The sequence below is a fragment of the Pygocentrus nattereri genome, chromosome 2, assembly GCF_015220715.1.
Source record: "Pygocentrus nattereri isolate fPygNat1 chromosome 2, fPygNat1.pri, whole genome shotgun sequence".
NCBI lineage: Eukaryota > Metazoa > Chordata > Actinopteri > Characiformes > Serrasalmidae > Pygocentrus > Pygocentrus nattereri.
In genome coordinates this window covers 9240638-9253827 of record NC_051212.1, presented here as the reverse complement: position 1 = coordinate 9253827, position 13190 = coordinate 9240638, and the positions used below count along the sequence as shown (strand labels likewise).

At 40.9% G+C, this 13190-nt stretch overlaps 1 protein-coding gene across 1 annotated transcript in view; it reads right to left on the bottom strand.

Annotated features, from left to right (window-relative positions):
• Positions 1–853: 853 nt before the first annotated feature.
• The window catches only part of LOC108414843 (peroxiredoxin-6-like), a 14354-nt gene continuing 2017 nt past the window's right edge, over positions 854–13190 (bottom strand). The window contains exons 2-5 of the mRNA XM_017687746.2: positions 5753–5909; positions 2775–2921; positions 2367–2513; positions 854–1368 (exon numbers count right to left, since the gene is read on the bottom strand). Of these exons, the coding sequence (XP_017543235.1) occupies positions 1240–1368; positions 2367–2513; positions 2775–2921; positions 5753–5909 (580 nt within the window). The 3' untranslated portion in view covers positions 854–1239. The remainder of the gene's footprint in view (positions 1369–2366; positions 2514–2774; positions 2922–5752; positions 5910–13190) is intronic.

The window sequence follows — 13190 nt, the reverse complement described above, 5'->3', positions numbered from 1 at the left end:
TCGAATCCCACTTCTGACATGCTTTGGGACAGTCGTGGGCTGGAGGTTAGGGAACCAGCCCTGTGACCGGGGGGTTGCCTTATCCCCTCGGCTGACGGTCCATGACTGAAGTGCCCTTGAGCAAGGCACCTAACCCCCAATTGCTCCCTGGGCACCGTGGATAGGGCTGCCCACCAGTCTGGGCAAGTGTGCTCACACAGTTGCCTGATGGTTCTGAATTCAGTTCAACAACACAAGTTTAAAAAGTCAACGCTGAATTCATGTTAGTGTTGAATACGACCCATCTTGAAATGTACTAAAGGCACAGTGCACTACTGTAAACCGAATTTCCTCCTTGAAATGCAGCCAAAGCAAAATGAAAAGCAAAACCTGTACTACACTGTTTTCACTTCACTTGACCTCTTTAGTGTACTTCCAATGTATTTGCCTCAATTAAATGCAACCAAAACGCTGAAAAGCAAAACACGGATGCGTGTAAACTTCAACATACACCATAAGAAGATCCACTGCATTGGTTTAGAAAATGTGTTTCCAGTCTAAATGTATCAATAAACCAACCAGCAGCACTCTAATACTTGCGGAGTGTATTTAAATAAGTGCATGATTCTGTTGAATATGAATTAATTCATTAGATTAAATCATTAGAAGGCCATGAGGGTTCCCCTCTGGGTATCTGGTGTACATTATGTGCTTCTGATTGGTCTAACTCATCAACCGGCACAAGCACCATGTAAAATTTCCCCTCTTAGAACGTCTAAAATGTAAATGTGTCTTTCAGCCCTGATGTAGAATCAAAGAGGAAGACAGAAGAGCAACTGAGGTGGTGAAATACTGAACACAAAGAAGCCACAACAGCAGTGTATGTGCGTTTATTGTCTGTTTTGGTGGTTTGGTCAAAAATAACCAGCCTAAGCTACTGAACGTCAACAACACGGTTTCCGTTAACAGGAACCTCTTTAGTAGGTCACTCATGATTGACAGGTGCTTTGCATGGCTTGACAGTCAAAGGTCATGGCTTAGCAAACCAGCTGGTTCAGTTTAGGGCAACTTGAGATGAGCTCAGAAATACTGTAGGTTGCTGTAAACTGAACTTGAGGCTTAAGTCATGAATCCTGCTTTGTAGTTTACCCCTTTTATCATTATGCTTATCCAGGGCATCACCTCGGTTTTCCTCTCTTCTCCAGGTCTTTGGTCATCTGGGGGTGGTGGGGTTAGTTACCGTGTGCTCTGCTGGAGTGTTCATGGTTGCGGCGTGTAGCGCAGATACTTCTTCTCAGACGGGAGCTCTTTAGTGTACACTCCAGCTGGAAACATGCACTTAGCTTCTTCCTCAGGGATGCTAGGTGGCACCATGACACGATCCCCGGGCTTTTTGGACAAAGGAAAGGCTCTTGTTTAATGTTTTAATGTTTTTGGTTTAGATCAAAGAAAGGATTTATCCCAAAAGCTTCCCACTTCTAGCTGGTTATCATTAGGGTACTGAAGTCATCTGAAAGGAATGGTTTGGCATAAACATGTATGTACACAATATTCCAACCAAAACATTTGGTTTCCAATTTTTGCTTCACTGGAACTGTGAGGCTAATATTGGTAACAAACACTAGAAGTCAATAGTCACCCAAATCTTTTCTGCACAAACAGCCCCAAAACGTCTCAGTTCTACCACACCCAGGTTTTTATTAAGATCGCACACACCTGTTGATGCGGTTTAGGACACGGCATTACTGTGAACTAAAAAATGGATGAGACTTTGTGTAGCTGAACGCAGTAAGCAGCTCTTTAACCACTGGGTGACCACACTGTTTAACTAGGCGACCACGGTTTTCAGCTACACAAAGGAGTTTTGTTCATTTTTGAGGTTTGTAATAAGTCAAACTGCATTCTAAATCGCACTGAAAAGCCTGTGGAAGCAATTCAAGCAGTTTTAGAGATGTTCTTATGGAAAAGATTTGGGTGACTACTGACTTCTAGTGTTTCTTTAGCAACATCAGCCTTGTAGCTCCAGCTTTAAACTAAAGATGCAAAATTTGGGTGCCAAGAATGCCACAGCTGACTCACTACATCTGGAGTAAGAGGGAAACTGTATAGATTTAATTGTTGTCAAACTATTCCTTTAACTGACTGCCAACCCTTAAAGAAGGGCCACGAGATTCAAACACTTGTACAAATTCAGTCCTTGAGATTCTTCTTCAATTGCACTACAGATATCTAGTTGTAGCAGTAAAGCCTGTAGTACTGCTGTGGTTGGCAACACTAACAGGTCCCCTCTAGCTTTTAGCTGTGGTTAGCCACATTTTTGATCATGGCAAAGATCTGCTGCTAAGTGGCTTTCAAACGGATGGCCTTATAGAAGTTGTGACTCTCACCTTCCAATCTACAGGCGTGGCTACCCGTTTCTGTGCTGTTAGCTGCAAGGAATCGATCACCCGTAGAATCTCATCAAAATTGCGGCCCGTTGTTGCCGGGTAAAGGAGCGACAGCTTCAACTTCTTGTCAGGACCGATTATAAACACCTTAAACAACAGGAGAGGCAGGATCATCTCTGGTAGTACAGAGAAATGCTTTTTATTAGTGGAATCTGAGAAAAGAAGCATAGGCCCAATCCCATTTCTTCTTCTTACCCCTACCCCTTGTTTTGGAGTCTTACCCTACAAAATGGGACCCTCAAAAAAAAAAAAAAAAAAAGAACATTGCTTCATTAACAGCTACTAGCGCTGCTCTGTAGGCGACCCTGCCTTGGGATTGGGCCATAGAAGTAGTTCAGTCGTACTCACACATCGGGCAGTCAGTGGCATACCACTCTGGTCTTTCTCGACAGGGTCCAGCATACCCAGCTCCACAGCCAGCTCCCGCTTCTCGTCTGCTATGATGGGAAAGGGGAATTCTGGGACAGTTTCGTCATTATTGTAGGCCAGGATGTCCTAAAAAGCATTAGCAGTTAGCCTCCTCGCTAAACCATGGCTAAAAGAGCAGTTTGCCTGGTCAATATTGAATGAAAGCTACCAAGTCAGCGAACATCAGCTCTGATACTAGAGGGCCAGTGTCTTGCATAGCTTAGTAGGTTCCTTTCTTTGACCCTTGGATTCAATTCATTAATGTATTAAGCCATTATGATTCAGATCGGGACCTTGGCTCAACAGGAAAGGAATATGTATTTAATTGTGTGGAAGCGATTTACACATTTGAATCAGGTAAACAACTTCTCAACTTTTTTCAGTGTCCCTGGTAGGGCACAGCCTTAGCTGTAGCATGCTAACTAGTAGCTTAATTAGCTATACATGATTGATTTCTGACTCCTGATAAGTCCAGAATTTGTTCCTACAACACCTGAGTTGAGAAATCTTTAAAAAAAACTTTGTCATTTTCTTCCACAGGGGCCTAGGCCACCAAGGACTCCCCTGCAATCTCCCACTGCCTCTGCGGCACTGCACCGCTCCCCCATGCTGGACATTGCAGGTGGTGGGCCCACATGGTCTCCCAACGTTGCCTCTTCGGGCTGAGATTGGCATTTTGACATGCCTCTGCAATGTTGCATGGACCCCGGGAACAGTACCCTTCGACTGGTAGACCGGGGTGGTGGTCCCTATTTTTAAGAAAGTGGAACAATGGACCAGCTTTTCAGATTGTTGAGGGGGCATGGGAGTTTGCCAACCCAGTCTACATGTGTTCTGTGGACTTGGAGAAGGCTTATGACCGTGTTCCCCAAGATATCTTGTGAGAGGTCCTCCGGGAGTATGGGGTGCCGGGGCTACTACTACGCCCAATTTAATCTATGTACTCCTGGAGTGAGAGCTGTGTTTGTATACTCAGCATTAAGTTGGACCCTTGCAGTGTTAGCGTTAGACCCTGGTTGTGCCCTGTCTCCACTCCTGTTCATGATTTTCATGGTGTCATGGTGTAGCCAGGGTCAGGAGGGCATTATGTGTGGAGGCCAGAGGGTGGCGTCTCTGCTATTTGCAGATGATGTTCTTTTGGCTGAATCACATGGATGCCTCCAGCGCTCACTGGAGCAGTTTGCAGTGTGAAGCGGTTGGTATGCAGATCAGCACCTCCAAGTCTGAATCCATGGCCTTAGCCTGGAAAAGGATGGCATGCCCACTCCAGGTAAGGGGAAAGGACTTGCCCCAGGTGGAGGAGTTTAAGTATCTCAGGGTCTTGTTCACGAGTGATGGGAAGAGGGATCGTGAGATCGGCCGCAGGCTGGGACAGGTGGCAGCACTAATGCAGTCACTGTATCAGACTGTAGCGGTGAAGAGGGAGCTGAGCCATAAGGCAAAGCTCTCTGTTTACCAGTCAGTCTACATCTTGACCCTCACCTATGGTCATGAGTTGTGAGTAATGACCGAAAGAACGAGATCGCGAATACTAGCTTTCTTCGCAGGGTGGTTGGCTATACTCTATTCAAAAGGGTGAGGAGCTCAGCCATCCAGGAGGAGCTAGGAGTAGAGCCGCTACTCCTCCGCATTGAGAACAGCCAGCTGAGGTGGTTCAGGCATCTTATCCAGATGACCCCTGGACGCCTCCCGGTGGGTGGGTACCAGGCAGGACCTACTGGGATAACAGCTCGGGGTCGTCCTAGAACCCGCTGGAGGGATTATATCTCCAAGTTGCCTGGGATTGGCTTGAGGTCCCTGGATATGAGCTGGAGAAAGTTGCGGGAGACAGGGTCATCTGGGATTCTCTGCTCTCCCAACTGCTACCGTGACCCTATCTGGATGATGATGATGGTGGTTATTTTTTTTTTTCTCATTTCTATTTTTAGACACATCTTTACTACTGCCTAATATATCGGTGCTGTAAGAACAAAACATTTTATCTCCATTTTTGTCATTTTTCAGTTTTTGACATCATTTGAAAACGCCTGCTGCCTTTTTACTGTCTGTAAATTTCATGATGAATGGACCAAAGGAAATGGCCCAAAATTTCTCAGACAAAAAGTCTGGTTCCATTGATTCACATTAAAAGTAAAGTATGTTTTTTCCCTCTCCTGTAAAGTTACTAATTTGGAGATGATTTTGGAGAAGGTTTTGTTCCGACAGCAGTGTGATATGTAAGTTTATGTGCAATTATATGTTTTGCTACGGTGTCACTGCAATTTCCCATTCAGGATAAATAAAGTTCTGTCCATCCATCCATCCATCCATCCATCCATCCACCCATCCAACTAACTTACCTGTTTCTGGTCTGTTTGGAGCTTGAACAGCACAAACATAAGGACTGTCTGGAGGTCAACGAGGCCTGGACTGAAAACCACTGCTAGTGGGGTTGCACAGTCAGAAGGGGCCAATGTTTGCTCCAGACAGTTTTATTTTGATCTATGTTGGACTTTCCTCTTGTAAATAATGTGAGCCAGGTGGGCACACCCACACTGTATTTTAACGCCACTGCTACACCTGAACCAAAATGTTAGTTTCCTTTTAGTTTCACTGTAGCGCTTTATTTGATTTCATATTATGTAAATAGGTAACTGATTTTGTTTAAAATAACAGTTTGGCACATCAAAGATGAAAATACTGTTATATTACCTTGGCTATCAGAAAGTACTGGCACTAGTGTATTTCATGTGTTCACTTAGCCCATACAAAGTTAACTTCCAGTACTTATTGTATTTATTAATCTAAAAAAAAGGCTAAGTATGTTGTCCATCGGCTAACTTGACTGTAAACAAATAGCAATCAACCATAAATTCATGATCGGTGCATCTCTAATAGCTACTTTGGAATTGTTGGTCTACGTATTTCTTGAGGCCAACCTTGCTCCAGCCGTGGTGCTCCTCGATGCTGTCGATGGACAGAGCGATCATTTTCACATTGCGCTTAGCGAACTCCGGGCTTAGCGTGGCTGCTCGGCCCAGCTCTGTGGTGCAGACCGGGGTGTAGTCCCGAGGGTGCGAGAACAGGATGCCCCATCTGTGAGAAAGAAAGATTAGAAAGGCTTTGAAAGATGAACGCAGGGCGCTTTTAAAAGTGATCTGTTAAATTTTCAATTCAAGGAGGAACGTGAAGCTGAATAGGCAGGCAGGCGATGGAGGAGAGAGAAAGTGAACTGGGATTGGGGACAAACCACTGTGAATATGATAAATGTAAAGCAACATTATGAAAAACTGGAGATGTGCCTTTCATCCACTATGCCAGGAGTATTTAATTCAAATTCAATAAGTTTCAGTTAGAGAAAATTTCCTCAAGCAAAAGTCCGGAACGTCATAATGTCTGACTTGCATCATGATTCAGTGCCATATACTTTTTAGTGAAGTAGCCTAATAGGTATATCAACATCTTATACGGTCAACAACTGAATATCAAATCAAATAAAGTACAACTCAGTCGTATTTCAACAACATTCATAGTCAGTTTTCTGTTTTTAGATCACGACATGTGAAACAACCTCACTGACTCACTTTCTTCTCTGACTGCTGTTTCTCGCCTCGTCCTTCCCCTGTGTGTGCGTCACTCACTCGAGTCTTCACCAAAGAATTAGCGGTAGATGATAATAAATAACTGTCTTACGATGCCCTAAATATAACTAAAGCCCTTCAGTGAGGAGCTGAACTTTACCCTTCTCTGCTGTCCTGAAGACGAGCCAGGTTGCCTACAGAGCAGTGCTAGTAGCTGTTAATGCAGCAATTTTAATTTTTTTTATTTGAAGGTCCCATTTCATAGGGCAAGATTTTAACCACTACCCCTTGTAACTCAGGTCCGAGGGGTTAGGGTGACACTCGAAAACAAGGGGTCAGGGTAAAAAGAAGAAATGTGATACCACTGCTATTAATATTGGTAGTATAATCACTTGTAGGTAGTTGGACCAGAGGAGGTTGGGTCCCCCCTGGGGAGCCTGGTTCCTCCCAAGGTTTCTTCCTCAGTTCTGAGGGAGTTTTTCCTTGCCACCGTCGCCCCTGGCTTGCCCACCGGGGGGTTTTTACATTCTTGTTAAACCTCTGTCTTTTCTGGAATTCTGTGAAGCTGCTTTGTGACAACATCCGTTGTAAAAAGTTAAACGGTGGTTTAGCAGTTCCCGAAAACCATCGAGCTGGAACTTTCAGTCTTGAACTGATGGCCAGTGGATCAGGCATAGTTCCGGTTTTCTGGTGCCGAAGGTTTCTGATCTTTGGGTGGAAAAAACCCTTCGTTGCCACTTTTTAATGTAAACCTACCTTAAGCCTGCATTAACTCTTAAACCCCAGGCTTATTACATACTAAGGCTTATTATTCAGTTACTACAGGGACTTCAATGCAAACTGGCTGAGGTATTTTTAGGTTATAAGACTGTGTAATAAATCTCTGCTGTGGGAAGAAAACCTTGTATCTCCAAAATAGTGACTTTACAGGAGAAGGAAAAAACACACTTTACTTTCAATGCAAGTCAATGGAACCAGAATTTTTCCCAAGTCATTTTGGGTCATTTCTTTAAGGCCATTCATCATAAAATTTACAAACAATGTAAAGACTAACAGATGCTTTCAAATTATGTCAAAATGCCAAAAATGGAGATACAAGGTTTTCTTCCGACAGCAACGAAATGTTTGGGCCTGTTGGTTTGGCCCTGACCATTTATGGGGTTAATTAGAACTTAAAACGGTATGATGCTCATCGAAGGCCTTTCATTTAGAAAACGGTGTTTCAATACAAAACAGTAAGGTGTCAAGTAAGGGGTCAAGATCTGCAGACAGTCTGATTAACAGAGACTCTGTCTTTGTCTGTTGGCCATTCAAATGTTGTATTTGAATTCTCCTGCACATTCCCGGTGGTTTATCTGCCCAGCTTTATTACCACAAGAGCCTGTTAACCAAATTGTCTGATGTGAGCAACAGCAAATGAAGAGCAACGGACGAATCAGTTTTACAATGCAAACACTTTCTGCATCCTGAGAAGTACAAGCAACGTTCAAATACACAAATGGGGTCATTTAGGTCCAATTATAGCGCCTCTCGGTTCTCTAAGTGAAAACAAATGAACACATCCTCTACAGAGAACCCACTTAACTATGTTAATGCTTCATTGTTTTCCTCAATATGCTGAAATCTGACCAAACTTTTGCCTACAACCAATAATAATCGATAAATTACTATTAATATGTGATAAAGTATATTACTTATCATACAACACCATCCTGGTCGTCCAGGTGTTAAGTAAAACATTTTAAAGTACCTTCTATTGTCTATTTTAATTTACACTGTATGAGCTATCCCTGCATAAAGTAACTATTATTAATAGCACAAGTGGTTGGTCAGTGTAGTGGGTAACACCTCTGCCTTCTACACTGTAGACTGGAGTTCATTCCCCCACCTGGGCAAGCACCCTACACTATACCAATAAGAGTCCTTGGGCAAGACTCCTAACACCACCTTGGCCTACCTGTATAAAATAATCCAATTGTAAGTCGCTCTGGATAAGAGCGTCAGCCAAATGCCATAAAGGTAAAGTGATTCCACACTTTTTAACACGTTGTCGTATAAACAGGAAAAAATATGATGAGTTTTGATCTGTAAGCAGAACTGAATGACTGCTGTGGTTTTGAGGGAAAGTCCCGATCTCACAACCTCACGATGCTTCGCTGCAGTGCTGCTCTGAAGAAGCTGAGCTCCTTCAAATAAATGTCTTTAGAGCGAAGCCGTCAAACGACCTCTTTAACTACGTTTGTAAATGAGATATGTGAGCGAGAAGAACCTTTTTAAAGTTCAAAGCGGCTCTACACCCTTAAAAAGGTGATCTTCAGGGGCTCTTTAGTAAAGTCACTGGTTAAATATGGAACCGTCACAACTCAAAGAACCATCTGAGTGCTTAAGTAGGTCTTTGCGTAGTCAAATGGCTTTTCTCCACGGCTAAAGTTGTACGGCGCTGTCGTCTGAAGAAAACCTCGCATCTCCAAAACGGTCACTTTACAGGAGAAGGAAAAAACCGACTTTACTTTTAATGTAAGTCAATGGAACCAGACGTTTTTCCATGTCGTTTTGGGCCGTTTCTTTTAGTTCAATCATCATGAAATTTACACACAACGTAAAGGACAACAGGCGCTTTCAGCTGATCTCAAAAACTGGAAAACGACGAAAACTTCTGCCAGTCAAACCATGTTTCAAAACTGCGATGCATTTGAAATGTATTGCAAATATCTAAAAATATATGCCCACTTTCTGGTCTCTCTTCATCCTTTACAGATATACGGTGTGTTTCTCCAAATTCCTGGATGATTCAATGAATAAGAAATGCTTTAAAAATTTTTTTGCAAAAGTTTTTAGCAACTACAAGAAGAATTTCATGGATAAACAATAATAATGTTTCCAGGACTTGGGGTGGTTTGGTGTGAAAAGCTCTGTTCTAGAGAAACCAAGTCAGAGTTGTTCACAGTGGTGGTGATAGGAACCAGACGTCCACCTCTAAAAGCTCCCTCACAGAACGTTCTAACGTGAAATGGTTATGAATTCACTGCCTGATGTCTCAGACGCTGTTTTACAATCGTTTCAAGAAAGTTTTTGCCTAAAATTGTTTACATTTTTGAAATCCATAAGGTGCTAATACTGGCCTATGAACCCCTCAGTGGCGTAGGGCCAGTGTATTTATCGGATCTTCTGAGCGATGTGAGCCGAGCAGAAGTTTCAGATCATTAGGAACTAGTCAGTGGGTCCTGCCGAAGGTGAAGGCTGCTCTTAAATGGACCCAGTTGCTAGAGAGCTTTAGAAGAGCTCAGACGCTGGACACATAAATCCAGGATCAAAACGTTCTTGTTTGAGCAGCTTTCAAGATTCAAGAGTTTTGTTGTCATATGTACAGTAGAACAGGCAGTTACACTGTACAATGGAATTCTTACTTTGCTGTCGCTCCATTCACCAAATATAATCTTAAGAGAATAAAAAAAGAAAATATAAGAATAACTCTAAAAACAGCAGTAAAAAGTAAAAGTCAAAATGTACAGTATGAAAGTTGAAATAAAATTAAAGTTACAAGTGTGTGTGTGCAAATATGTAGAGCAGCTGTTCATAAAGTGCATCAAGTAATAGATGTAAACAGTAAACAATAGTGTTCTGTGCAGTAATAGATGTAAACAGTAAACAATACTGTTCTGTGCAGTAATAGATGTAAACAGTAAACAATAGTGTTCTGTGCAGTAATAGATGTAAACAGTAAACAATACTGTTCTGTGCAGTAACAGATGTAAACAGTAAACAATATTGTTCTGTGCAGTAACAGATGTAAACAGTAAACAATACCGTTCTGTGCAGTAATAGATGTAAACAGTAAACAATATTGTTCTGTGCAGTAACAGATGTAAACAGTAAACAATACCGTTCTGTGCAGTAACAGATGTAAACAGTAAACAATACTGTTCTGTGCAGTAACAGATGTAAACAGTAAACAATACTGTTCTGTGCAGTAACAGATGTAAACAGTAAACAATACCGTTCTGTGCAGTAACAGATGTAAACAGTAAACAATACTGTTCTGTGCAGTAACAGATGTAAACAGTAAACAATAGTGTTCTGTGCAGTAACAGATGTAAACAGTAAACAATAGTGTTCTGTGCAGTAACAGATGTAAACAGTAAACAATACTGTTCTGTGCAGTAACAGATGTAAACAGTAAACAATAGTGTTCTGTGCAGTAATAGATGTAAACAGTAAACAATACCGTTCTGTGCAGTAACAGATGTAAACAGTAAACAATAGTGTTCTGTGCAGTAATAGATGTAAACAGTAAACAATACTGTTCTGTGCAGTAACAGATGTAAACAGTAAACAATACCGTTCTGTGCAGTAACAGATGTAAACAGTAAACAATACTGTTCTGTGCAGTAACAGATGTAAACAGTAAACAATAGTGTTCTGTGCAGTAACAGATGTAAACAGTAAACAATAGTGTTCTGTGCAGTAATAGATGTAAACAGTAAACAATACCGTTCTGTGCAGTAACAGATGTAAACAGTAAACAATAGTGTTCTGTGCAGTAATAGATGTAAACAGTAAACAATACTGTTCTGTGCAGTAATAGATGTAAACAGTAAACAATACCGTTCTGTGCAGTAATAGATGTAAACAGTAAACAATAGTGTTCTGTGCAGTAACAGATGTAAACAGTAAACAATACTGTTCTGTGCAGTAACAGATGTAAACAGTAAACAATAGTGTTCTGTGCAGTAATAGATGTAAACAGTAAACAATACAGTTCTGTGCAGTAATTCTGTGCAGTAATAGATGTAAACAGTAAACAATACCGTTCTGTGCAGTAACAGATGTAAACAGTAAACAATAGTGTTCTGTGCAGTAATAGATGTAAACAGTAAACAATACTGTTCTGTGCAGTAACAGATGTAAACAGTAAACAATACCGTTCTGTGCAGTAACAGATGTAAACAGTAAACAATACTGTTCTGTGCAGTAACAGATGTAAACAGTAAACAATAGTGTTCTGTGCAGTAACAGATGTAAACAGTAAACAATAGTGTTCTGTGCAGTAATAGATGTAAACAGTAAACAATACCGTTCTGTGCAGTAACAGATGTAAACAGTAAACAATAGTGTTCTGTGCAGTAATAGATGTAAACAGTAAACAATACTGTTCTGTGCAGTAATAGATGTAAACAGTAAACAATACCGTTCTGTGCAGTAACAGATGTAAACAGTAAACAATAGTGTTCTGTGCAGTAATAGATGTAAACAGTAAACAATACTGTTCTGTGCAGTAATAGATGTAAACAGTAAACAATACTGTTCTGTGCAGTAATAGATGTAAACAGTAAACAATACCGTTCTGTGCAGTAATAGATGTAAACAGTAAACAATACCGTTCTGTGCAGTAATTCTGTGCAGTAATAGATGTAAACAGTAAACAATACCGTTCTGTGCAGTAACAGATGTAAACAGTAAACAATACTGTTCTGTGCAGTAACAGATGTAAACAGTAAACAATACCGTTCTGTGCAGTAATTCTGTGCAGTAATAGATGTAAACAGTAAACAATAGTGTTCTGTGCAGTAACAGATGTAAACAGTAAACAATACTGTTCTGTGCAGTAATAGATGTAAACAGTAAACAATAGTGTTCTGTGCAGTAATAGATGTAAACAGTAAACAACAGTGTTCTGTGCAGTAATTCTGTGCAGTAACAGATGTAAACAGTGTTGTTCTAACAGCAGCAGTCCAGTGTAGGTAAGGCGCAGTTATTGAGTGCGAGATTAAACCAGTTCACAGTGGGAGGGGAAGAGGCAGTCAGTGAGGTGTTCACCAGCCTGACGGCCTGTGGACAGAAACTTTCAGCGCAGTTTAAACACTGTTAGCGTTTCTAGCCCTTTTTCCACCATAACGGCACTTTAACACACTGATTTAATTTCTTATTTGATTTTTAATCATCATTTTTAACTTTTAACTTGATTTTGAATGTAATGACTCTTCTCTTTGGAAGCCTACTGTTTAAATGTTTTAATCATTTTTAGTTTCTGTTCTCCTTCCCTTTTTAAATGACTGTATTTTATCACTTGTAAAGCATCCCGAATGACGGCAGTGCATGAAAGGCGCCATAAAAATAAACTACCAATACGTTTTTAACTACAAGTTAGTTTTCACTGAGAACACAACAGTCAAAAACAAGTAGGTTGACTGGTGGTTTTGGATAGTAAATAAAATGTCTATGTTTGTGTTGTAGACATTGGGACCCCTGGTTCCTATCGACACCACTGTAAAGAAGTCAGAGTCTTAAGTTCCAAGTAACACTTTATTTATTGTCTGGAGCAGTTAAATCTGCACGGTGAGCGTGTTTCTGTATCTATAATAACCAAAAATAGCAAAATGAAAAGTGATTCCAAACCTTTGAACACAAGCGTATGTAAATGAGCTGTGTTCTGATTGGCTGCCCTCAATTGTTCAAAAAGCAGTCCAGGCTGAAACAGGCTGTTCTTGCAGCTTAGTGACCATATATGGACTGGAGAGTGAACAGTTTAGAAACTTTAACAGTGTTTACATTAAACACATTAAACTCTCTTTAAAGGGCCCATATCTTCATTTTTCCTTACAGTTAATTTTCTTCTCCCCACTTAAGAGATTTTTGTATTTTATGCACCATAATTCATTTCTACAAGAGTATTTTACAGCCTTTTTAATGATAATTAAACCTGTTTTTGTTACTGTGCCTGTAAGACTGATATATGTAAATGAGCTCTGTTCTGAGTGGCTGTCCTGTATTGAGCCTTCAAAACATCCCATATAAC